General features: G+C 42.9%; 1 protein-coding gene across 3 annotated transcripts in view; it reads right to left on the bottom strand.

Moving 5' to 3' along the window:
* The window catches only part of LOC146692539 (unconventional myosin-VI), a 156,626-nt gene that overhangs the window by 50,141 nt on the left and 78,613 nt on the right, over nt 1–27,872 (bottom strand). For all 3 annotated transcript variants that reach the window (XM_085432657.1, XM_085432658.1, XM_085432659.1), the window contains exons 13-22: nt 23,196–23,353; nt 22,854–22,945; nt 20,876–20,948; nt 16,835–16,962; nt 15,555–15,650; nt 15,111–15,281; nt 8,762–8,800; nt 8,438–8,531; nt 571–701; nt 396–473 (exon numbers count right to left, since the gene is read on the bottom strand). In XM_085432657.1, coding sequence (XP_085288783.1) covers nt 396–473; nt 571–701; nt 8,438–8,531; nt 8,762–8,800; nt 15,111–15,281; nt 15,555–15,650; nt 16,835–16,962; nt 20,876–20,948; nt 22,854–22,945; nt 23,196–23,353 — 1,060 coding nt within the window. The remainder of the gene's footprint in view (nt 1–395; nt 474–570; nt 702–8,437; nt 8,532–8,761; nt 8,801–15,110; nt 15,282–15,554; nt 15,651–16,834; nt 16,963–20,875; nt 20,949–22,853; nt 22,946–23,195; nt 23,354–27,872) is intronic.

Genomic DNA, 27,872 nt, shown 5'->3' with positions numbered 1-27,872 from the left:
TATTCACGGGGACCATGTGATGTTGCGTCTACACTGGAGGGTGGTGTCGTCTTCAGAAAGCAGCCAGCGAGGACTTAAGTATTTATGTATCCCCCTGTCCTGCAGCTATACTGTCAGGCTTATAGTTTGTCCGGCATGTAGCGCTTCAAGGCTCTCTGCTGCAAATGTGTGCACTTTCATAAGTCCCTCCTGGAAGCCACGCGTCTGACTGATTAATTATTCATCTGGTGGAGAAAAAAAGCCCATCTGCTGGCTCTGGCACTTCTTTAGAAAACCTCATCTAGTCTCACCTCGGCAGCAAAAGAAAACTAATGCGCTTTTCCTTTGGCTCTATTGTCTTTCTTTAGGTGAACAAAATCTATATTAGCCAGAGTGAGCAGGGAATAGAGCCTCACCTTCCCAGGCCGGAAGAACACTCTGGTCAGGCCGAACTTGTAGTCATTTTCATTCAGCCCCAGAGCTTTGAACAAAGCCTGCAACACAGATATGCAGGGCAGAGATAAACATGGGGATATAGCTCTGTTAAAATGATAACCACTCAGGGCCAGACCCGAGGGGCGGAGGGCTGACCTTGCAGAAGAGCCGTGGGTCGAGGCGGGTGAGCTTGGGAGGCATGTACTTCTGGTACATGTTGTAGAGCTCGTGGAATGGAGCTCGGGAGGGGAAACCGCCCTGCATCAGGTCCAGCACCGAGACCATACCTACAGACAAAAAAAGAGGAAAATATGATTTTACCAGACAAAAAAGTTCGAGATCCACTAACCGCACAGCCAAGAAAGGCAATAAAAACAATCCCTCAGAGTTAGCTCATGAGCTTTAGGCATTTTACTCCAAACCAGTAAATCATAAACCAAATATCTCAGTGGACGTCTGAAAAGACGTTTCTGCTTTTGGAACACGAAAAGACTCGACACGAGGTTTCCACCTGTACACATATAAGATAAATTAATTACACAAATACTTGATACCAAGGAGAAAAGGCATGAGTCCACAGTATGAGCTGCCCAGTTCTGCAGTTTTTATGCCTCCTGCTTTCACATCAAACAGCTCTGAGGACTGCCTGCAGATAGAAACCAACCGGGGAGCCCCTGCTGGGAGCTTCCTGTTTACACTAGCACCTCTAACAGCAGCTCTGAAGTGATGAAGAGCCAGTTTCTGTAATCCCATTGCAGCCTCTTCACTCTCTTTGCTGTGTGGTGGATGGTGCGGAGCAGGTTGAAGTTTACTAGCAGAGAGTTTTATATTTCCTTCTGACATAGTGAAACCTTTTATTTCCTCCATCACATACAGGCTCAATAAAGTCTGGACTTCACTTGTATCCATGTACAGCTGATCTCTAATTCCCCCAAAGTCTTGTTTATACATTTTTGTTGTTTGCTGCATTCATTTTTGTTTCTGCATTCATGGACTTAACTGATTAATGTCACTCAATTATTATTCACTCAATTATTCTCTTAAGCAGGTCCCTTTTTAGCTGCAGCTAAAAAAGAAATAGAAAGTTACTGGAACACAGAGGAAGTTTCAACGATACAAAAACACAATATTTTTACTTCCTTATGCACACACAGGAGCACAGCGAGGACCAAGACCGTCTTCCAAATTAGATAACTGACACCAGGAAGCCTGGCTGACCTCGAGGCTTGATGCAAATAGAAGTGACAGAGGGGAGATCCTCGAGTTCATAGACGAGCCGCATCGTCGCAGGGCTCGAATGTGGATGACCTCTGACGATCCGACCATATTAAAAAGAGACCTACTCTTAAAAAAAAGCATCAGTTATGAATAAAATTTAATCTGTGACCAATGTGGACATCTTTTCACTGAATTTGACTAATAATAGATTTAGATCATCTCACATTAGGATTCATTATGAATCCATCTGGCAGTCGAAATAATCTCTTCTTTCTTCTAAAGAACCGATTATAAACATGAGAGTCTTACTTAAAACCGCTGTTTTAACCCAGCATCACAGCTTCCTCTACACCCCTCCCAAGCACCATTGGACTCCTCAAATCTGAACACACTGAAGAGGAAACAACATGATGACTTATTAAAAACTAAATTTTTTTTATCACCAAACTTTTGTTTTGTTTTAGGACTTAGTGTTCCTCATTGTTAATGAGGACTTAGGTTTCCAGGGTTAAAACTGTTATAGGCTAATAAGTAGGCATATGAATTGATGCCAACTAACCTGTGTAAAATGAGAAAACACTCATTTCAGGTTTGACTGGGGTAAGTAGGTAATACAGACAGCTCTATAAGCTCTTGGACAACAACACAGTTTTTGTCATTTTGCCTGTTCCCTGATTATTTCAAGATAAGTTGAGCAGATAAAATGATCTGGATGTCATTCAAAGTGTTGAACTTATAGACTGAAATGAGTTTATTGATGACTGCTCATCAATGACTGCTCTGCTCAGTCCTGAAGTGTTCAGGGCTGTACTCTCTGATCGGACAGAGCTTCACAAAACAGATGAATAATGACCCAAATAAACTGCAAAAGCAACCTAAGTCTGAACCCAACAGAGCAGCTTTGCAGGTGTTAAACAAAAACAGAGACCCAGAAACAGGCCTGCAGAGGATCTCAAGATGTCTACGGGTTCTAGACTTCAGGAAATCACGGATGAAAATCTATTGCAGTCAAAGTATTAAAAGCCGTGCTTATACTTAAAATGATGTCAGACTAGCAGTTAGTTTTGAGAAAATGTAGGACTTTGTATAAAAACTTCTGTAATTCCTAAAAAAATGATGCAGTACTTTTGTTAAGCACCTTGAATTACAGCTGCAGAAAGTCTGCACTTAAGTCATAAACATCTTGAATGTTTGATTTGAAATCCTCAGTGGTGGTGTACAGAGGCAAAACTACAAAAGCTCTGTCATTGTACAAGTACTTACGGACCTGACGGCAGCTGTCAGGAAAAACAGGAACAATATAATTCCCAGAAAAACAAAACAGATGGCATTGTTATTTTTTTAGACACTGGATTGTGCAATCTGTTGTTAGACGTATGGGTAAAAATCAAAATACTCTCAGGTATACTGGCACAAAAATGGAAGTGAGCTTCGGCTGATCCCATTAATAGAACTTCCAAATAGAAAAAATTCAAAGCAGCTAAAGGCTGCTTAAAGAGCTTGGTCCAAACAGTCTGCGCATGCCAATTAGCATCCTTTATCAGACACTGCATATTCAGCTTTGTGACCCTTTCTGTCTGCTGCTTGTGCTGCCACAACTTTCCTCTGACACATTACATTAATCTATTTATTTAGACCGCCTGTAAACGGAGATCATTCGCCATTTTTGAAGCATTGTTAGTCATCTCATTTTGCTCTGGAAGCTTCTATCAAAGGGCTCATTTTCAGGCCTCTTTCATGTCAAACAGATGCTGCTAATTGGCATTCATTCATCCTCTCTGCAGTATTTGTTCGTGTCCTTAAGTTGCTTTGGAGCTCATGACCTCCATCGAGTGTTTTTCCACTGATTTCGTCAACCCCCTCCTCAACATAAAGTACTCTCACAGCCACGTTAAATGAGTTAACAGTTTAAATCACAGGACGGCACAAACGCAGAATATATGGCTCAAAGATAAAATAAAGAAATAAAATGACAACACAGCGTTCAAACTGCATAAGACGGAAGCATGCACCAGAGAACTTTTTTGTATTTGCTATGACACACTGAACATAAAACACAATCAGAGCCACTGCGATGTCGCTTTCTGGTTCGTGGACTTTGGCTGTACAAGATGTTAGCCAATGAGCACAGACTAGCTATTCCCCCTTTCTGACTCTAATAATATAATTTACAAAATTATCTTGATGCTTTGTTCAAACTAGAACTGAGACCATAAACTCGTTAGAAAAGTGTTTTGAGGTGGATGATGAACACTGTGGCTCAGGCAGTTCAGATATATGAACAGAAGCTGCGTAAGAACCGTTCGGTTTACGGTTCACACAGAAAGCACACTGGACCGTGCAGAATGACAGACGTCTGTAGGAGCACACGGTCTATGTTCTATCACGATGTGGTGGTGAGTGTGGTCTTCTATGTGGAGTTGTGCTTGAGCAGTAGGGCGAAAACAGCTGATGCCAAGAAAATGATTGGGAAGGCTGGTGTCAGTTCTGGAAGAGGAACTGGTGGAGATGTCTAAGAGGAGGTCACTGAAGATACTCAGCATCGTGGACGATCCAGGCCGTGCGCGAGTCACCGATTGGTCACCACAGCAGTGAAAGGCTCAGTGCTGCACGACTGAGCACGGCAGGAGATCCTTTCCAGCTGTGGCTGTTAGACTGTATGACTCCTCTCTGTTCAACCAGTTAAAACACTTTAAAAATCTGCACATGCACATCAGCACTCTGATATCATACTCCATCCATCTGTTCTTTACCAGATGGGAGGATTAGCACTATGGCATCCTCTATAATTTATTCCCTGTTATGGTGTTTGCCAACAGCATTATTGTTAGAATTACCACTGTGCCACTTTGTGTCTGTTTGCACTATCGTACATACTGATATTTATATTTCTCTGTACATGGATACAAGTGAAGTCGCCCCCTGCTGGTCATGCAGGTTTAAGGCACTTCTGAAATGGCTATGCCCAACTGTTCAAACCCACAGATATCACTGTAAAAAAAAAAAAAAAAAAAAGACTCTCCAGCATTAAATATCACGTTTCCGTCCCGTCAAAGAAACAGTTTTGGTTTCTACAGACTGGATTGTACAGACTAACCATGCAAAAAGTCTGTGCTTCAGTTTCTGTAGGTGTAATGTCAGTATTTTATTAATCTCAGCATCCAACGGAAAAATGGCGGGAGGCAAACTGCTGATGCCGCGGCTTCAGTACTGCTTTATTGGATGTGTCCATCTTTTGTTTACAGTCTATGGTTTTGCTTACATGACTTCGTTCCAAAATAAAGAGAAAAAAAAAATGCATGAGGACATTCCCACAGCAGCGAGCATATCCAGCTTTGATACTGATATAATTTCAAAATAAGACATTTTAGGATTATTTTAACTTGAACCCTGGAGGTGCATCACTAACTGAGAGCAACAGAGACACTGCCTAGATTCCTACTGTGTTTAGCCTACGCTCACGTCTCTGCTATTTCATTAGTTTCCATTGATTAATAAAACTGTGGTGATGAGTGACAATCAGCAGCACAAGACACCGTCCGGAGCCCGAGGATCAAATTCAAATCTTCCCCATCATTACCTTCAGCCCATCGACCGCGAAGCACTTTCTTCTGCTGAATGACTTCCTCCGCCCGCTGCCCCGTGATAAGAGAAGTTCCCTCTTGTGTATTCAGATAAAGCTGAAAGTTGTTGAGTGCTGGCCCCGAGCTGAACACAACTCATATCGGGCTTTCAGCTGTAATTGCTGCACGGCTTCCTGTTTGGGGATTTGATATCATCTTTAATTGAAACATCACCCTTCACAGCTACATGGAGGCAATTTTCAGAAGTGTGGGCTTTCACCTTGGAGCCCTTTTGGGGGGCATGAAGGTATTAAAAGCTGATCTGCGCTTTTGTTTGTAGAAGAAAAGAAACCCTGAATCTGTGAGCCTCCCCTCCAGCAGCTGTAACACCACACGTGGTTATCAAGTCCTGCGTCTAACTCGCAAGGTGTATCACAACTTCAACGTGGACTGATTTACTTAAGCCCTCTAAGTCTATCTGTACTTTCTGCTCAAGGCAGCTCGGGTCAGACAACCCTGCCCCGTCTCAGGCTCAGATTAAATCTACATCTCATTTTCAGAGGTTCTGTGCCCCGGCTGTTGCTGAGCTTCCCACTTTGTCGACTGTGTCGAGCTGGTACACCGAAGTCTCTCACGTCTACTCCAGACCAACAACACTTCGATTCTCAGCACAATAAAACTGATAAAGAGTTCGGCGGGGTGCGGTATCTGAGCTCTGCGAGCATGAACCGAATCTCTGAGGATATTAAATCTGAACTCATCACTTCTTTACCTCCAAAGCCAAGGACAGGGAAGAGATGGGGGTGAATCTCACAGAGGGAAAAAGAAAATGTTTAAGAATAAGGCCACAGTCACAAACAGGACCACAGGAAATACAGGCCATCTGGGTATGCTTAAAATACCGACTGGTTACAATTTACATTTACTTGAAAAAACAAAAAAAAGGCAAGAAAAAGTAATGAACAGAATCAATTTAAAATCAACTTTTGTTCTTGTGTTTAGTAAATCCTCTGTTATTTGCACTTTTCGTGAGTTATCAAATCGAAGCTGCATCAAAAACACATTTCAAATCCTTTTTAACACCTTTTTAAAAAATATAAGTCTTTTAACGAAACACATCTGTCGCAATTTCTCTTCTCGCAGTGTGGAGGTTGATTTGCTGTGTGGCTTCAAATGGGTGTTGGGCAATTAATCACAGTTTAATTTGAACTACCAGCGATGAGCTCCAACAATTAGGAAAACAAGATCATTGGCATAAACAAGCACTTTGTTGCACTCGTTTTTATTTGGAAGCTCCCGTTTTGTTGTGCGTGTTATTAATGAAGCCATTTCCTTTACAGATGTGCAATAAAAAACAGCATCACTCACAGAAAACACTTTTTTTTTTTAAACAACCACCTTCAGGAAAATCATTTTTTAATTTGATGGCAGTGAGATATGTTAAAGTGTGTAGCATCTCCGCGTTTTTTTACTAAACAGCCTATAAAAATCTTCCTGACTGTAAATCATGAGCTGGAGTTTAATGTACAGTATGGGAGCAGATCAAAGCTCCAAGGCACAGAGGGAAGAACAGGCCTCATACCTGCTTCATCCACGAGTGGCTTTTCCACAGGTGAGCTGGCATTTGTGGGGACGATCAGATCAACAGCAGCTCTAAAGAATTTCAGACGGTTTGTTTTCCTGATGCACTCTCCTGCTTGTATTACTGATGAAATCTGCAGGTCTGTGTAACCGAAACGAAGCTCAACCTGAAATCGTGTTCTCGGAGCACACCGGGCCAAAACAAACCTGACGAGCTCCTTAATTATGGAAAAAATTAGCACATTATTTTGGTTAGCAACTGTGTGTTACCTGACAAATATCATGCAGTGATCCTTCCAAGATGAGGGTCTCCTAATCACAACCTGATCACAGTCTGGCCAAAGGCGTATCACCTTTGCTTGATCCTGACCCAACAGTGGGCGGTTTGGGTGCGTTTGATTTACAACACAAGACAGTGTGAGAGCTTTATTGTGGAGATAAAGACAGAGAGCTCACCTTCAGCAGTTTTGTCACTTTTTAAACTCACTTTGTTTTCCTTCTGTACAACTTTTAAACTCGTTTTTCAAATAATTCACAAACCTTGCTCTCACACCGTTAAACCCTTGTTATTTTCCCGCAGACTCGTCTGAAAAACATCCTTGTTTGTTGTAAAAGACGATGAGTCACTGCCTCCTTTTTGTCTCGCCCTCTCTCTGGTTAAATTTTTCCGTGTTTTTCTGAGATTTCGTGACATTTTGTTCTTATTTGCAGTCTCGGTGTCACCTGTAAAGGCGCTGCATGTTTTTTGTCATTTAAATAGGACAAATAGGACGTACTGATAACAGATGTGTGAAACGCGCTGAAGGGGAGATTATAAAATAGTCACACAGAAGTTTGTTTCTTATCAACAGCTGTGGACAGAAGGACAGATTTTTTTTTTTTAATAAGTAAACAATCAGCCGTCTTTGGACGTCAGACCTACGCACTGCTGTTTGAGGCACAGTTTATGGGAAAATCTCAAACCTCAGGCACACAGACAGTGCCAGAACATTAACTTTTACTAACAGAGAGCTAATGTGACACTTGTACTGTGAGGTTTTTGTTGGTGAAGAAAGAAAACTGTCCAAAACCATAACCGTTGTAATAATGTGCTGCCATTTATGAACTGCAGTTTTCAGGCCCCTGTTCTGTGGAACCAGCTTCCAGTTTTGATTCAGGAGACAGACACTAACTCTACCTTTAAGATTAGGCTTAAAGACTAAAGTGTATAGTTAGAGCTGGATCAGGTGACCTTGAATCCTCCCTTAGTTACGCTTCATTAGTTATTATTCATCTCTGTCTCTCATCCACAGCATGTCTTTGTCACATCTTCCTCCCTCACTGCAGATGGCCCCGCCCCTCCCCAAGTCTGGATCTGTCGGAGGTTTCTTCCTGTTAAAAGGGAGTTTTTCCTCCCCACTGTTGCCAAGTGCTTGTTCATAGCAGGGCATCTGATTCTTGGGGTTTCCTTTCTATTATTGTAGAGTCTTGCCTTACAATACAAAGTGTCTCGAGGAGACTGTTAAGTCTATTAAAAGTGTTCAAACACCAGAACAACGAGGCCCTGACATGTTTTGCTTCCTCAAAAAGACAGAATAGACAGGAAGTGATGTTAGAAGTGAAATGACCTCACTTCCTTCCAGGTGCAAACATTAAAATCAGAGTGTGCAGGAAACACTGACCAGAGCACTGCAGCTGGGAGAGGATCTGAGCTCCTTCAAACTGGTGACTGACCATCTTCAGGTTCGGCTTAATGCAGCGAATAAAACTGGAGCCCTGGAGGAGGAGGAGTTGGGGGGTAAAGAAACCAGAGCGGAGAAGATGAAACAAGTTATTACACCAACAGCATGATCCACAACCTACATCACAAATTCATGGCATTCATCATATCGGGCTCAGGACGTGATGCACGGCGCCGAGGGGGAGGGGAGGTGGGGACTGCGAGATGTACGGACAGGACGGCTCGCAACATCAATCATGTAAACAAAAGAGGAGCAAACACTGACCGTGCTGCGGAGCTTGTCCAGGAGAATATTCAGCTGGGTCTGCGGGAGACAGAGGAGGGAGACGCATCATCACTTTTATTCAAACAAACTGAGAAAACCTCAAGAGACAGGCAGACACACAATCGCCCGACATCCATCATGTGACTGCAAAACTGGGTACGGGTTATTCCACATCACATCCCAATATTTTCCCAGTCATAGGCCGTAAGAATGCACGAGGAGTCTGTTCAAAATTGCTCCTTTTAAATAATTTTTCCAGCATTTCTGAGCCCTCATAGCTTCACGAGGACAGGAGATCCACGTTAGAGAATATAGAGAATAGAGAATATAAACACGCTCAAGTCCTGCTACAAACTTCATTGTTAAAGCCAAAGTCTGGTTTCTCCACTGAACATCACTATCATGTGATGTATCACGATGCTACTGTGGATGTTGATCTGCTTTCTGATAATTGACTAAAGAAAGCGTCACAAAGTGCTTTTACTTCAAATTTCAGGGGTTACATGACCATGTGGGATAGGAGGTTGCACAGTTTTAGCGTGACAGTCATATCAGACCTTCCGTCCATAATTGGCTGGTTTAGGTGGGATGTACCGCCTGAACCTGCACCTTCCTCTGAAAGCTAGCAGCTGTGCATCTGCACAGAGACGAGTGCCGAGGAGATCAGATTTGGCTAACTGGGCTGCAAACAACATACAAAAATCCCTGAAAGCAGCACATTTGTCCATCTGCAGACTGCTGCTGCTGTTAGGGATAATATGATTAAATAAAGTTGTTTTTTATGATTTTTACACATTGCTGTGCGCATTAAAGAGTTGGCACTCCGTGTAATGAAGGTCAGAAGCTTCATTCAGCACCATGACTGAATTGAATTATCGTGATTGACATGTAGAAGTTCTGAGGGTTTTGCAAAACATGCTTAGAACATCATGCTGGTTTAAAAGTCAGAAGGATATTTTCTGGGCCTACGGAGTCCAAACAGAATGTCCCAAACTTAGATAGTAAGTAGAATTGGTAGAATGACATTTATAGTCAAAGCTAGGCAGGGAGGCATCTTTTCTCTGTTTTTCCAGGAAGAGGAGCAGATACAAGGTAAAATTGTGATTGGAGAGAGAAGAAGATTCGCAGGGAGACGGCAGGGCCGCCCTGTCTGCAGGCAGCGCTTCTGATACGGAACCAAAACCTTTGTAAATCTACATTATCAGCATATTTGTACCCAGTAAGCTGCTGGGTGCAGTTTCTGATCAGGTCTCTGCCTTTTCTTTAAAAAAATGTTTGTTCCAAACAACAGAGTTACAAGTCAGCACAGAAATGGATTCAGAGAGGGGAAACTTCTCACTAATGCTTGCATTATTAAAGCTTCTTGTAGCTTTTCTTGATGTGACTGTGGACACGAGGAGCATCTGTGAATGTGAACATATGCAAATGTAAATGATGTATACTGATTAGGGGGTATAATGGAAGACAGATGAGTGCACAGTGAAGCCAAGCAAACAGTGACGGATTGTAAAGGACGGCCCGCTAACGGCAATTAACACCACAACAACGTCCTTGTTTGTCCACTAATGTGTTTGGCGGACACACAACGGCCAATCCAGGCTCGCAATGACGCCCTCGGCTGATGTGGCAAACACTGTCATATGCGAGCAGGAAGCTGTCTCGAAAACTAAATTTTTTCCTCACGCTTTCACAAACTGAGCACCACAATAACTACAGAAGAAGAAGCTCTGCAGGCTGGTGAGCCTGACCAGAGAAGCAGAGCAGGGCTGAGGAAGAGCACCAGATATTTATTTTTAAGCATTTTTAAGGTCATGTGATGCGGATGAGGACACATGACAAGGACAGGTAGGGTCAGAGTTTAGTGAAAGCATGGACCCATCTTGCCTTGTATCCACTGTTCAGACTGACGGTGATGCGATGGTGCAGGGATAGTTTCTTGACCCTTCATTATTTAAAACCCAACGCCTTTTTCTGAGACCCTGCTGGTTAAGTTTCGGAAGCATTGTATTAAAAATGCTTAAAAAATTATTTCGTCAAACTTTCTAAAAAGCCACTGCAGCACCTGTGCAAATTACGTTTAAGGCTGATTGGAAAATCATTAGTTTTGCAAGTTTTGGTGATATAATTAAGTAAAGACAAACTGCAGTGATGAAAAAGCTAACTCACCATGTCTCCCTTAAAGCCACGGCACAGGTAAGGCTAAAACAGGCACGACAGCTTGAAAGCCTTTCCATCCATCTGCTTACTGTAATTGCTTGTGGAATTAACACAGTCATATACTTGGAGATGCTCTAATAAAATGATGGACTTGGCCTTCGCCTCATCCATTTTCTCGTGAGAGGACGTATGAGAGTGTGTTACGGCTTACATAACTCCCTTTTATATGCAGCAGCCTACATGTGCTGACGAAAAGCAGCTGTGCGGAACAAAAAGCAGAAGAATGCACGGCCGGCCGGCCTCCGCTCCATTTAAAGGTTTAAATGTCTGTAAAGCATTTATGATGTTATTTACATCTCTCTCAGTCATGCTCATGCAAACAGACAAACAGCCGCTAATGCAATCTGACCGGGTCAGGTCTGCTGCTGCACGATGACTTTGTAATTCATAACAGAGGAGCATGCAGATGATTCGGAGGCAGGCAGGTGAATTATCAGCCATGTCTGGATGAGCCTTTGGAGCAGGACACCTTTGATATGATGTATTTGGTCACTGAAGTGGGGCAAAGCCACGGTGTCTGGTTTAAATGAAAACCTGCACGGATCACAATCTCCCTTCATCGCTGCAGCTCCAGGAAGCAGCGTCTCCATCACCTCCACCGTCTCGGATTTATCACTGCTCATTTTCCCCACCCCGCTCGCCTCTGCACCCACGGCTCGCCTCCCGTCTGGGTCCTCCGGTACACCTTTTGAACCGTAATCATAGCTCGAATAGTGAGGGCTCAGGAAGGGGAGGAGGAGGAGAAGCGCCGGGATGAGGAAAACACAGAACACACTAACACACGTAATAACGACTAAATCCAGTCTGCACGGACTCGAGTTAAACCCTCTCGAACGACCGCGGGATGCTTTTGCTGGTGCAGTGGCAGACAAACATGACTTGTTCTTTGTTTTCCTGAAAGCATCAGTTTAGTTGATCTTCCACGCTGGACATTCACGGTTTTCAAACATTCTCCTCGTGCGTCACAGAAACAGTGCAGCCTGAGGCACATCCCCAAATCCAAAAGCAATAAACCCACAGGAAACACTGACCTTCATCGGACAGTTTCAGCTGGTCAGCTGACCTCACCTGGCTGAGAATATAATCCATGTGCACCAACAAATTTGATAAAAATGGCGCTACATTAGAAAAATGTCTGCTTCATGTAATTACCTTATCACATCTAAATTTGAAGTGTATATTTATCCTCACATACTTTTAAATTCGCTGCTGTTCTGTGACTCATTATGGTAGGAACTTTCCACATAGCCTCGTGATGGAGAGCCACAGTACTCAGCTGGACAGAAAACCAGTGGACCAATCCTGAAGAGTACTGGCCCAATTCAGTCAGCAGACTATGATTAAAAACACTTACTGTGAGGATGACTACAAATAAGAAGAGATGCCTGAGCCTACCAGGAATAACACCTGAAGCTGTTTTCTGACATATTTTATGCCTACTTATAAAACATAATGACTGGATGTGCAGCAGAAATCAGTGATTCGGTCTCTGTCTATGCAGCTACCCTTGGAAAAACCTGGAAACTGTTCTAATGGTTGTCAAACCATGTCTATGTTCATCTACACTGAGGTGTGAAAACTCGGCATTAAAGGTCGGGGGAAGGTCTTCAAACGTCGTCTCCATGGGGTAAAGCATTAATATTGTAAAAAAGGGTCAACTTCATCCCAAACTATGATTGTTTTATAAACTTAAACAAACAGGAAGTGGAAATCAAACTTAAGATCAGTCTCATGCAAGACTCCTTACTCCTCCATACAAGGCTCATTGTAATGGCCGGCAGATTCTTTGGTACCGACTGTGCTTCATAATAATCCTTCATCACTTGAATCGTCACCACTTTTGGATAACTTATTAAGAATTTAGACAAACAGCTGCTGCTCAAATCCAAAGTATCCAGCCGACTCCACACCTCCCGTCTTATTGGTTTGTCATTAAAAAACAAGAAAACCGGCCACAGTGAACTCGTCCCTGTGCTCTTCAAAGCTAGAGCACTAAAATTCACTGATCATAACATTTTATTACAGAAACTAGAAGCTGTTAGTTAGAAGTTAGTTCCACAGGGCTCTCAACTAGGCCCAATACTTTTCTCATTATACATACATTCTTTGCTATGCAGATGACACGCAGTTTTACGAATCTGTGAAGAAGGATGACACAAATCATTGAAATAAACTACAGACATAAAGGCCTCAATCCGCTGTAATTTTCTACTTCAGAAAATTCAGAAAACAAATGATGTTTATTCTGCTTGGTCCTAAAAATGGCATTACGCTGACCTCCAGCAACACCGGGTGTGATTTCTGACAAGGACATGTCTATTAGCTTACAAATTAAATAACTAAGAACACCTTATTCAGCTAATGCTGAAAAACTATTTTATGCATTTATTACTTCGAGGCTGAACTATTGCATTTCATTATCAGGCTATTCTGAAAGCTGCCAAATGTAAATTAAACAGTGCAAACGACTCCAGACCTCCTTTCTCCTTAATTTGTCAGGAAATGGAAAGAAACGAGGCCCCTCGTGGAAATGAAACTCTTATCAGTCAATTGTTCCAATTAATTTTAAGCCTGGAAAAAATGCAGGGCAAGGTTAAAAATGGCCTCCAGTAAACACTTTTTCCCTCCTGCTGTTGTTTCAGACTTTTGCAACATAGGCCTGTTATGAATGTTGGTGGACCGGTTGATATAAATCACTGTCACTGTACACGTGAAAATTAATTTATTGTGTTCCCGCGTTTTTAATTTAAAAAAAAAAAAGAAAAGAAACAAATCCTGTTTGTACTGGACACCTCGCTGCTTTCTGGCTTTGACCCTGTTAAATACACCTGGCCATCACTACCTCAGGTTATCTTTTCTCCATTAAATATATATATTTATATATTTTAGGAGGGATGATTGAGTGGAGCCAGGCGCTGTGGTTTTTGGCTCACCTTGCCTTTGGTTAGGTGACACATTAGAGCGCACATCAAGGTGAGAGGCTGAGCTGGATGAGTCACGATGGAGGAGAATAAAAATCCTCCGTTTATAACTCCAGCTGACAGCAAAGACGTTGCCATCTCTGTGCTCAGGGTGAAAGAGAGACACTCATCTGACTGTTTTTAGGTGAAAAATTATGTTCTTGATGAAGATTTCATACATTTACTTTGACTCTTTGTACCTACGGGACCTCGGAGGTGAGCCTGGGTGCTGTCGGCTTTATTATAACAATCAGTCAGACATGTATATAATGAGGCAGACTAAACATTTAGGAACTATTCTGCTTAATGGACTAGAGTAGAGTAGCTTTGCATGATTCACAGTTATCATCATCGTTATTTATGTTAAACTAGGCCTCTGCGCAGCCCCTCAGATTATCCTCTCACGATGATTTTAAAGCATTTAATTACCTTAAATTTTAAAATGACATTTTAGGACTTTTTAAGGATGAGTGGGAACCCTTGAATGAGCCTGCTGGCCTCTGGATTTGTGTATATCTCATCATCGCTTCATCGAGCAATGATGAGAATTTGCAGCTCAAACTCTGAAGCTCACGCTGTGCCTACTTAAGGTTGGGGATGAGTTCAGCGGGTAAGGAATAAAGGGAGCAGATTGTAGGATGAAAGTGGAGGGCGAGGAGAACAGCCGAGGTGAAAAGAGTGATTTCACATTGTTTGGGCATTTGAGCAGAAACACCTCCTAGGTGAGGTGAGGCGCTTCGGGCATGTCCATCTGAGAGTCCACGGGGCAGGCCCAGGAGATGCTGGAGAGAACACACTGAGGGTATTCTGTCAGCCCTAAAGGGCTTATTCAAGCGACCTGTACTCTCACACCAAAATCTGAAGAGTCTTCAAATTAGGCCCGAGTTTTCCCAGCTCAACCAGTTAGGAGCTCCTTTTAGCCTCGGGGTGTTTTGTGTAAGCTGACAGAGGCCTGCATTTTTGATAGCTACATAACAGGTTTGCAACATTGCTTGTATCAGATCATCCTAAAATAAACATACAACAAGCATTTAGTAAAGAAGAAGTGTGAGTATGAACTGGCCGGGGCCCAAAGTGCCGCCTGAGCAGACTGGGCAATGAGCCGGGATCTGAGGGGATGACGTCTGGAGCACATCTTTAATTCAAGCCATTAATGAGGTGTAGCAGCTCACCTTAAACTTGTTGCCGACGCTGATGAAGCTGAGTTTTCCGGCCTTCTGCTTCACGTCTTTGCTGTTGTTGGAGTTCTCGAACAGCTCGCGGACGAAGCGATCCTTGGACTCGCTGACGAGACACTCCAGAGACATGTGCAGGGCGTCGTTGTTCTTCTCCACAAACTTGGTCTGAAGGAGAAACATTTCAGCGTGAACGGGGCGCTCGGTTCGAGTCTCTTCTTTTTGTTCCCGTTTCTGATACGCCTGCTTAACTGCAGAAGGAAAAATCTCTACACGATTTTATGACTTGAATCTCTCCGCAGCTACGCTCGGTATGTTTTTAAAACTCTCATCTCAATGATGGCACGCTTTCATGTTAAAAGTTGAGTTTTCTGCGGTCGAGTGATCAGAGAAAAGAAATGATTCATTTTGAAGACGCCGCAGTGTGTTCTGGTGACGCACCGTCTCGTAGCACACGGCTCCTGCAAAGTGCCTGATGATAAATCCTTCATCGTCCCTCACGTTCCTGTGGACGGTCAGCTTAGACTTCCTGGGTACCTGCAGGACACACACACACACACCTGATCACGGGTGGAAACACACACACACACTAAAACTCTGCAGACTCAGCAGAGTTCATGCATGCTTCCCATTTACGATGGAAAACTAATTCCCAGTCCTGCCAATCACTCGCTGCTGGGAAGATTAAGATTTGATGCCAGTAATTTAACCGTCAGTGAGATCACCTCACTCTCAGGCTTCACGTCACTCCACTGAAACTCAAAACTTCAAGTCAATATCAAAAGTTCCCATTTTTTGTGTTTACCAATATCATCAATATTATCCAAATTATCAATAAAAGCTTTAAAATTAAGGAGCCATGGGAGAAGGTGAAGCTCCTTGTTGATAAGTTATTGTTTAATACTGCAGATAAAGTGCTCCTCGGCTAATAATCTTTAGTGGTGATAAATATCAGAGCAGTGAGTCCATCATCTCGTGTTCAGGCTGTAGTGCCACCACCTTTAAATGCAGTTGGTGATATCAGCTGTTCTGCTCTGCAGCATCACTGAACCCTGCGTGCAGGCACAGGTAACAGATTTGCACCTGCTGCAGGTCTTCAGACCCAGTCTAAACATTTACTCATCGAAACATGTCAATGTGAGAACGTGCAGCTTCTCACATTGCAGTCTTTGTCTTATAAAGTTTTTTGGCTGCTGTTTGGACAGAAGCAACAATTTCAGGACTCAGTTTGGCGACAGTCATTTTCACATTTACATATAAAGAACTAATTGTTGGGACACAAAATGAGGTGAACCACTTGGGTTTTCTATTAATTTAATAGATCTTTTAGCAGCTGGTAAATTTACAAAGCCGAAAACGAAACTAGAACTTCCTTTACCTGAGAGATAGGAGGAAAAAAAGCACTTTTTCCAGCTCTGCGTTTGTAATCTGTAGTCTCTCAGGTTTAATATCAGCCCACCCTGAATGCTGCCCAAGAGGCCAAAACAGGGAAAATAAGGTCTAAATAGGCCTTGCAGCAGATTATTTGGAGGAATGGGGTAAAACAAGAAGACTCAGACAAACATATAAATCAGCTCCAGTTTTTTCTGAGTCTAAAGATTAAGCTGAAATGATTCAGAGAGAATCTCCTGAGTAAATCAAACATTCCCTGAGTCCCATAAAATCCTCGCGTTAAAAGTGGCATGCTTCCCTGACTTTCCTTCCTTTGTGCGGTCACTTACAGTCAGGCGGAAGTGGTCCTTGTGTTTGTTGTGAACGGTGTCGGTAAAGTGCTGGTCACTGGGTTGAGGTAGACGGTTCTCTTCGTCCAGGATGTCCAGGATGCCGACCACCTTCGCCTCCACCAGGTCTGCGGGGAAAACCGTGACAAGCATGAGAAAAATAAACGCTGCGTGTCCTCTTAATGAAGCTGTGGCGGATCACCCCGAGGCTGACGGGCTACGCGACCGATTGAATCACGGAGGGTGCGATGTAGGCAAATTCAAATTAAAGTTTAATCGAATGGGAAGAGGTGTGGAGATTGTAACAGTTTCTCCTTGACCTGATCTGACTTGAAAGGTGATGGGGACCTAATTTACCAAATCATAATTATTATTATTATTGCATTAGTGCAGTTTAGTTCTCTCGGATGGTGCAGAAGTGATTTTTATTTTATTAGTTTAACATCAAATCCTTCTCACTATTAAAAGTCATTGACCCATTCTAAAGAGAAGAGCCACGGCTCAATTTAAGGACGTAATGAGCTTCAAGCTCCTGATGACGGAGACTGGGACACCCGAGGACTCACTGCTTACTTCCTGTTTTGTGCCGTGCACCAACTTTCGCTCCTTTCTCCTACAAAAGTATCAAAATCTAACGTGATGGAAGTTGGATGCACTTTTATTTCTGAAAGGTCCTGACATGGAAATGTTAAGTAAAAACCAGTTTCTCTGCATATTTAAGTCAAAAACAGTTGTACATATAAAAATACATGATTAAATCTCGTCATTGGCGAAGCCCTCTGTGTGACTATGAGAGATCAAAGCTGTGAGTTTTACAAAGACAGATTCTTTTTTTGAACCATCCTGGGTTGTGAGCATATCTGATCACACCAGGAGAGACGTGAACGGTTATTTAAACAATCAGAGAGAGCATAAAGATAAATGGAAGCTTCCTGTTACTATACAGAATATTACACAGCTGAACCTGGTGTTGTGGTATTGTTTTATTTCTGTATACTGAGGAAAAATGAACTCAAGTAATCCACCTGAAGAATATCAGTCTTTGTAAGGACATCTGTGAAGGTTCTCGGTCATCCTGGTCATGATTGTCTCAGGTGCTTGATCTGAAGGCAGCCGTTCTTAAAGATGTTCCATCGCTAATCCAAGAGACTCATGCAGGTCTCAGATATGTAACTTCTAAGGTGCAGTCAGGAGGTGGTCCTTAGAGTTTTTACGGCTCTCTATCATCACGTGAGCCGTTGGGGTCACGTGATGGCTCATGGTGTGAGCAGGTGTTGAATCTCTTGTGATGGGTTCTCAAGACTGTGTTATAGGAGGCTGACAGGTGGTGTCATAGGCCACCACTTTTGTTCAGTGATGGAGACAGATGGATTCCTTTACTCAAGAAGCTGAAGAGCCTAAAAAACAACTATTTAGGAAGCTCATTTTTAATATTTAACAGCTCCTCTAAAAAATAAGAAGCTGGAGAAAGAACCTTCCCTTTAAATGTTCTGAATTTGCTACAGATCCTACTTTCAAAATGTTATTTTAAAGATTATTTTAACAGAAAGAAGAAAATAAAGGAAGAAGGTGAGGTCTGCAGTGACCGACAACACGCCTGTGAAGGAAAAGCTGTCAGCGCTGAACAAACAGCCAGCAAACTGACAGAAAACTGAGGCGCAGGGGAGGAAGTTTACGTGGGATGACTGACTGATTCAGAGGATGACGTGGGGGATTGTTTAGAAGATATGATTACCTACCTACGTGAGCTTTAGCAGTCTTTTTCAGTAATGTTTCCTGACAGGAACTGACATGCTGCACAGTAGAGGCTCTTTGATGGAGACTCCTACTCACAAACTATTCAGCAAATGAAGGTCAGCAGAGCTTCGAGCAGCAAAAACCTCGGGAGGCATCCCGTCATCTGCCCCTCCATTGCTCAATCCGTCCACCTTCTCTCCATCACAGGAGACAACCAGCAACAAACGAAAGCGCACATGGCTGCACGAGTTAATAAAACCTGAATGAAGTGAAAGTAACGCTTCAAACAAACTTCTGTGACGTTAAAGAACTTTTTAATAGTTCCCACTCCTCCTCCTCCTGTTCGTTTCCATCTCCACCTTGTTCTGTGTGCAGTCACGTGGCCGCTGCTTGTACAAATGTAATTTTCTGCTACATCAACTGTGGTTTTTACGTCCCCTGAACAAAGAGGAGCTTCTCCTTTTATAACACGCAACGGGAATCCAAACCAGCAAACAAACAACCGCGTTTCGGTAAGCTACGAGCCAGCGAGCACAGCCAGCCTCCCGCCTCCCTGCAGCTCGCTCTGCTGTAGTTAAACATCTCATACTGAAAGCACAGAAAGCATCATTAACCTCCTTCCCCTTAGATTGCCCTGTCACATCAGTCTCCCTCCATGTTTGTGAACTATTAAGACACATTTCAGTCAGGACGGGAGTTCACAGGCGTGGGGGCTTCGTCGTTCGTCCTCTTTGCGGTCTTTGAAGCGCCACCGAGGCTCGGAGGTCAAAGTGAAGAGAGGCAGCTCTCCTAAAAGTGAGGATGATGAGCACTGAGGTGGATAATGAGCAGCTTTTACAGGACACACTTACATATAGGGCTGACATATAAATACAAAGCTCTTTTTCTTTCGTATACAATAAAATTTCATGAGGCCTAGCTCTCCTTTAATACGGCACACTGCAAATAGACTATTTCATTTTTAGGCGACACCTTTGAACTAGAGCTGTCTTTTTCAGTCTGATGTACCCAGTGGACATCAACACATCCCCATAGACTGTATAATAACGACGGGCACAGCCATCTTTGAAGCAGTGCTATTTTTGCATGGGAGTTAGCTAACCCCCCCTCAATTAATCAGAACCTAATTAGTTCTGATTGGATCTCGTTTCCCCGAAAGGTTTTCATCTCATTTTTATTCGTTGACAGAAGTTTCAGTACGTCGTGGTTTTCGTCCTCATGTATTAGATTTTATTTAGCTATTGTGTTTTTGCCTGAAAGAAATTACTGTTGATGAAACCTATGATGAAAATCAATGAAATGAACACTGTCTGGAAGTCAGCTATTTATTTTGGATCTGAACTCTAAGGATTTTAGGCATTGATGTGTTGGCTCCTGAAATGACCACATTTAAATCAGAGGGCGGAGTGAGAGGTTATCGCTTGGTTAGCGAGCGGCATTCATAAACTGTATTGGACGCAGCACACAAAGATTCCCCCGATATCCACAGACACTGTAAACGTGCTTATTTCAGCCTTATAGTTGGACATTTTAACGTTAAGAGTCTAATGGGGATTCATTCACTTCAGCCTCGAGGTTGCTTCTCGCAATAAAGTGCTGCACAAAGTGTTAAAAACTCAGCCAGCATTCGGTCTCAGAGCACTTACTCTCAGGAAGAGATTTTAACGGGTTTATTACACTTTATTTGTGTGAGATGAAATTTTATAGTAACAGCTCGAGAAGTGAAAACAGCTGGATGAGTCTGTGTTTCTTTAGGAATATTTAAAAAATATAGCTCTAAATATTAATATAATAAACCACACAAAAGATAAGATGTAGCACTGATCAGTGGATCAGAAGGAAATCTTGCTTTGTGAACTAAAACAACAAACTCTCCACATTAACGGCAAAACTTTGTGTGAAAGCCGCAGGTGGGATTTTTAAAGATGCATTACTCTGCGTGCGCTGAAGGTTTAGTATCAAACCAAAGGGATTTACTTCCTCATCAGCTCTTTAACTCTTGCACTGGTTGTTCCAGAGCAGAAAGGGGGGGAAGCTGATCAAATCCCCTCCACACATTCATGCACCATCTAGATATTTAAAGAGGAATTTGAACTGCTTTTTGCACCTTTGTTGGGTATCTGAGGTGCACAGTTGGAGTAGGGAATTTTTCACATTATGCTCTATGCACTAATAAAAGGAGTGGTGTAAAAAGAGAACAAATATCAAACCCCTCTGCAGAGAATTTCATCGGCACAGAGGAGTGACTGCAGCTGCTCTGAATGCACAATCACGCGAGCTGAGCGAGGAGTGGCGTCTTCATACCTATGCAGTCCTGATTGTCGACGTAGTGAACCTCGTTGACTCCCAGCCCCTCCCGCTGGTACAGCTCTTGCTCCTGGAATGCAACAGAGAAACTTCTAATGAGAAATCATAACGGTATTCACGGCATGCCCGGCGTTCGTCTAATGAGGGCAGGGACGGCTCGGAGGTTCTGCCTGGGGGGCATTCAAGCTCTCTAACAAGTGGCGCTTAGGCCAGGCTTTTTGCTATTACACTTTCATGCAAAAATGAGCATCTAAAGGTGATGGGGCTTTTCATGCTGCAGACAGATGTTTGGGCAAACGAGGAGTTTTAAAGGTAAGAAACAGACAGCCGCTGTTAGAACACAGTCGAGGGAAAGTCAAACACAATCCAGTATTTAATGTGGCCCTTCTCTGAGGTCTGCGGTTTACAGACAGAGCAGATGATTCAATTACGGCACTGATCCAAAACTCTGGATTCTGCGAGTGAACTATGATTACACAACAGTCTGACAGAGGGACCTCAGGGTCTTCAACTAAACAGCATTTCTTTTGTTGGAAACAGCTCCCGACGACAATAAACCCATTAAGGAGGCTGTGGCTTTCCAAGGTCAGCAAACGCTGTGTGTTGGCGGAGGTCTGAGCGCTCGAGTTCCTTCTCCTTTATTATAAGAAGACCTTCAAAGAGAGCGTTGTTATTTTCCCCACACAGAAACGCAGCTTTTCACAGACTTGGACGCCGTCAGTCTCCGTGCCACCTGTTGCTAATGACTGTTTGGGTGCTGATAGAAGTGGCAAGTGAAGAGTTTCATCTGAACTTGAGAGGATGTCAAGTGAAAGAAAAGAAACAACTTCTGTTCCAAGAAGAAGTTTACTAAAATCAGCACGAAACGTCCCACCTTTCAATGCTGAGCTTTGTTAGTAGCGCAGACAACACACCGGTCTGCTGTGGCGAGACGAGCCTAAAGGCTGGTCCTTCTACGAAGTGTGTTCACAAAAGTTCAGGACTTTTGTCGATGACTCAAAAATGACAAATCAACTTTAAGGATCTCCTAACTTTCAAGGAGAGCTGTCAAATCTGTCATAGCGGCCGTGCTGATAATGGGCCAGAAAAACCATCAAAAGATGGTCTTAAACGAGGACCACCAGTCCTCTTCAGCAGATCGTCTTCCCTTAAATGTCCTTCACTTCCTGTGGAGTCTAAAGAGCGCCATTTTGACATAGTGGATGAGGTCTTGAACACTCTGCAGTGGAACAGGTACAAAGGGAAATAAAAGGACACAAAATGGTCCAGCGATGCACAAGAAGATGATCCTGAAGGGATCATCAGCCAGATTTATATCTTAGTAAGGTTTCTGACTTTTACAGATTTTTAATTCTGAAGCTTAGAAAAAGCAACAGATATACTTTTCCACCTTAAATGCGAGTCTAGCTCACATTTAAGGTGTTAACATCTCTACGCTGAGAGAACAGCGCAGGTAAAGGTCCGTCCGTATCGGAGGTAAATTCCTGCTGGATGCTACATGCTTCAGAAAAGCTCCAGAGAACGCAGGGAACGGGAGTCTCTCCAGAGATCATGTGAGGATCTGATGTAAGTAGTGTGAAAGGCTCAGCCATGGAGCCAGGTTGAGGGTATTTGGGCATGTGTCTGCTTAAAGTGCAAATAAAAGGTAGAACTTAGTTGAACGGATGGAAAAGTTTTCTGACATAAACAGCAATAAACCTGAAGCACACTTTCACATTAAAATAAAACCTATTACAATAAAATTCATGTTTTGCAGAGATGAAAATTTAAACTTCATGTTCAGACTTTTGGAAAATGAAAACTTTGTAACCTGCAATTTGAAAATGTGGCATCTAGTCTCAGAAAAGAATTGCCTGCAATAAGAAAAACACTTAAAGTTTAAATGGAGAGTCCTCCACAGATGTCTGCTTTGATTTGACGGTGTTTGCCGGCGGAGGTGAGATGGTGCAGGGTTTTACTTTCAAACAGTTCTCACCTCTTTCAGGATCCGCTCGTTGAAGAACTGCTGCAGCTTCTCGTTACAGTAGTTGATGCAGAATTGCTCGAAGCTGTTGTGCTCAAAGTACTCTGCAAATATATTCGTTACACAATGTGTGTCAGAGCAAAGTGGACTATTACAGGATCTTTTCTGAGGTGATGTGAGCTTTCAAAACGTGCATTACTTCTTTTTTGTCTCCTTAGAAAAAATGTTATCAAACCAACCAACAGGTTTTTTTCCCCTTAAAACCATCAAACAAACATTTCTTAGTTTTAAAAACACGTTATCTATAAAAACCTTGAAATTCTGATGTTTTTTTGTTATTATTGTGATACTGACCAAAGCCAGCTATGTCCAGGACGCCGATGAAGTTGGCGGAGGAGTCGAAGGGGAAGCACTGGTTGACTCTGGTCACCACGTGGTCAAACAGACGGCTGTACACGGCCTTTGCCAAAGCGTCCCGGGCGTTGTTGGCCTGCTCGACTTTGAGTGGCACTCTGGGAAAGACACAAAGATAACAGGTTTAAATAAATCAGAGATTTTAGGTTTTATTTTCACTTACAGATGGTCAAATAGGGAGAAAGTGTAAAAGTTAAACCATGTGCTCAGGCTTCCACTTTCAAAAGCAAATTCTTGTTCCACAGAAAGATCCCAGCAGGGACACTCGGACACAGCAACCTCTTCTCTCTCCCAGGTCATCATATAATGCTCAGGCAGCTATAAATGCTCAATACCCAGTGCTGCTGGCTTTAACTCCCCTTTTACTGGTTTTCTGCTCCAGGCATGCAACTCCAGGATTTAAAAACACTGAGCTTACAGCCCAAAACAACAAATCTGCCACGTCTAGATAAAGTGTAACGTGTGCTTACACACCTGCAGATAAATGCTGGGTTTAAATGAACTGGGCTAGCTGGACCTTCCAAGCAGGTAATTGTGTTATTGACAGCTGCAAAGAAAGAGGGACTGGGTGGGAGGCAGTGGCCATAAAACGGCGACAGAAACCATAACTGGCAGCGAGCTCTGTGGAGGTACATTGTAATTGCTTCAGACTGAGTGCAGACAAAAGGAGTGACCTGATGGCAGAGGCTGGAGAAAATACACCGCATTAATCTGCTGCTGGGGCCGAGTTTGTGAGCCGGCTTTACTTCTGGACTTTACTTCAGCACGACTGCAGTGCACTCAAGGACACGCTGGGAAATAACTCCACACGAGTGGCACTCAGACGACCAAAGCTTCCAATAACGACTCCCAAAGTCCTCCTCCCTCCCTCGGCGGCAAATTATCTCCTCTGCACATACCTGTATAAGCCACACATTATATCAGGGGAGTTGTGATCCCTGCAGGTGGCTCGGTTGGTATTTTTCTAATATATTATGCTGCAGGATGACCTGAGCCAAGGGCAGACCTAATAAAGCTGCATTTCCAGTCTATTTGCATACATGAAAACATACAGTGAAGCGCTACACATTTAGATTTTAGGCATCGTGAATTTATTCTCCAGCATGTGCATAAACATACGTCTTTGCTCATATAGATTTCTCTTACCAATTAAAGCAGTTATTTTCACCAATTGAGATCACCTTCAGCTACATTCTCACACTTAGAATTCATTAAAACTTTATTATTAATAATAACAATAAATTACTGCTTTAAGAGAGTGGTAGGCGCTACCGTCTATATATCTATATAAACAGGAGCTGCAGCTTCTCTCTGGAGTCATTTTAAGTGGTGCAGCCCATTAAGAGGAGCCGTTTGCTCAGTCATTACCATCTCAGTTAGAACAAGGAGTCCTGCAGCAGATGGTCCGACCGCCCCCACAGAGATCGATCAGCTATATTACCCAAGATGCTTCAAACCACCAACCTACCTGCTAAGTTTCTTAGAATTTAATGGTACAGAAGACGTCCTTATTTTAAAGCTTTTCCCTCTTTACTGCACTTTGAGTAAAAAGCAGATGTTTTTTGTTTTGAAGGCACATCTCAGGCGTCCTTTGGAGGCGTCAAATTAATAAAACATTACGAACTCTGCGTTTTTTAACCTCAGTGTTGTGAAGCAGTGTATTTTAACCCAAACTGTGACCGTTTTCTTAACCCTAACCACCACACAGTTTACCAGGGAGTGGAAGTGAAAGTAAACACGGATCCATTCTGGGGCCTTTATTGTTTCTGTTACATCTGCTCCCTCTTCACCACATTTTGAGCACTTCTAAGGACATTTTTGTTCACCGCTATGCAGACGACATACAGTTATATATCTCTAACTCTTTGTTTCCAAGCTACAGGGTTTGCACAGGTCCTTAAACTCTATTAACAGTTAGTTTGCTGATAACTGTTTCCAATTTAATGAAGAGAAAACAGGCCTTGTTTGTGCCCCTTGCTATATTTACTAAAACGTCTATCGGGAAAGTGACTCAGGTTTCACTTTAGAGATTCACATTAAATCTCTGGTTTGCTTTTTCTTTTTTTTTTTACTTATGTATCTTTTACTTATGTATTGCATGTATAGAAATAGGATTATTCTAATTCCTTTTTCACTTTTCTCACCATTTTCAGAACAACCTAAGCTGCTCTGTGCTGCAGATACAAGATTTTAAAAACCCAGAAGCTCCTGTGACTGCAATCAACTCTCAAAATTAAGCATCGGAAAGATAAAAATGATATGCTTTCCATTATATGTGACAGCTTAGCCTTCGCAGAGTTAACACTTTTAACAAGTGAGGTTCAAAATTAAATGTAAATATAACCCGAGTTGCACTTCAGAATGTAACGCAAAGTGTTTTAGCACTTAGCCAAAGTTACAGCCACAGAGGGGACCTTAAAATCGGACTCATCGCCTATAACCTGTCCTGGAGCTCCTCTCCTTCACGCTTGCCCTCTCTCCATGTTAAATTCATGGCGCCGGGGCACCGCAGCCGGAGGTTCTAACACTGCAGAGAGCCCTGCTCATTTAAAAACCAAGAGGTCTAAATGTCAGGGCAACATAATGTCAGAACACTAATCGTACAAGCAGCCTAATATGTATTCCCTGTGAGCCTCGGTGCTGAGAATGTGTTTCTTCCTCTTCTCTCTCGGTGTAATTACTGATGTCGCCTTGTGTAGAAACTCTGCGCTCTGAAGACGCCTGCTGGCCTGCAGCTGCTCCTCGGCCCCGTCCTCAAAGACACCACATGCGCAAGAAGATTGCTTTTAAATCAGACTTCTGAGCCAAAAAAAGCAGCACTCACATATGAAAGAGAGGGCACTACACCGCCACTCATGTAGACACATTCACACGGAGCATTCACCGGCTAAACTTGAAAACCCAGCTTTTCCTCTGTTTTACTGCCCCTCAGGCACACTGAGATACAAATCAGAACTTTTCTGACAGTCATAACAACAACTTTTATGATACCCGAAGAAAAAGACTCCTTCTTAGCATGATTTACAACACTGCACCGAATGCCCATTGCAGCAGGTGGCTAGCTTGTTTGCATTTATATACTTATGTGCAGACGGGGCTCTCACAGCTGTCGAGTACGTACACGAGTGTCATTCGCATTCATCATTCAGGTGCGATGGATGGAGGGAAAGATTGCATATTTTGGTTGTAAGAAATCCACTTTGGTCGAGTGGATAAACACTTTTTCTTGTCTGAAAATAAGTTTTAATTAACAGACACAACACATGGTTAAAAGCAGCCTTAGGTTAGGGCACAATTGACACAAGTACAGATTTAAGATGTAAGACTGTAAGACTGAAGCTTTAGTTTAAGTTTGGCTTTAGCAACAACAACAAACTGATACACTGGCAGAGGAAACAAGCACAAAGGCCCTACGAGGTACATGGTGACATCTGGGAATAGTACGAACCGAACTTTCTGGTAGAGAATGATCCACAATTTTTCTTAGAAATGATGAGTAAAAGTACTGGGAGACATTTACATGTGCAGGATCTTCTGTGAGGTCACTGAACAAGCCTCCAACAGCCATTAACTGTTGACCTCAGCCGGCACGAGCGCTCAGATTGGCATCTTCCATTTTCTCTTTGCCCTCCCACTCATTACTCCTCCAATCACTCGCTCTGTTTGAAATTACACTCACATTAAAGGTTCCCTGTAAAGCTTCAGGTGTAGTACGACTCTGCCCGCCTGGCTTTCAGTTCTTTCTGCCGCCCGTCGCTCTTTTACCACCGCTTATTTTATCTGATGCTCAGAACATTGTCCGTCTCTTTCATGCCCCCCGACTCAATTTTCTCTCCACTTTTACTTTGTCACATAAAAACACTTGATTCCTCTTCATTTTAAAGTAACTCCATTTCCCTGGTTTGTTTGGTTTTTTTTTTCCCATTTCACTCATTATTTCCACCAAATTAAAAAGAAAATGGACCCCGTATGACTGCAGCACTCCAGAGTGACAAAATTAAGTGGTTTCTGATCTGACACATTCCCACTGTGCCATCACTTCAGCAGGTTTATGCTTGGGCTATTCCGGGCTATGAAAGCAAGTTGTTAACACAATATTTACATTCAGTTATGGAGCAACATGATCTTTGATTTCAACGCCAAGATCTACCCAGTTTTTCTTCTCCGTTTTCGCTCTCTACCAACTCCTGTTGTAATTTAACTCGTTAGCTGTGAAATACTCCATTTTGCTCGCAAATAATCAATTAGTCATTACTATATAAAAAACAAACAAACAATATTTTATAGAACTGCAATGGACTGGCGACCCGTTCGGGGTCTCCTCCATTTATCCATCCATGTTCTGTTCTCCATACAACAAGAAAAACTGAAGATGGATGACACCAACGCCATCAGCAATATCAGGCGTTGCCGTCCTAAAACATGCGCGGCACGATTCGACAATACCGTACAAACAAAGGAAGACTACGGCTGTCCCAAAGTCTGAATGCTAGAACATCACTCTCTGCCCCAGCGATCCACGCTGATGTCCTGGTGAGCAGTCTGAGGTGGAAGGTGATCTTCAGCGAGAATAGTTCCCAACAACTAGCAAATGCTGGTTATTTTCTGCCCATTCCC

This window comes from Copadichromis virginalis, linkage group LG15 (assembly GCF_057382275.1).
Source record: "Copadichromis virginalis isolate Kocher_CV1m ecotype Utaka linkage group LG15, C_Virginalis_male_GT1.1, whole genome shotgun sequence".
NCBI classification, from domain to species: Eukaryota; Metazoa; Chordata; class Actinopteri; order Cichliformes; family Cichlidae; genus Copadichromis; species Copadichromis virginalis.
This window is presented reverse-complemented; position numbering and strand designations above follow the sequence as displayed.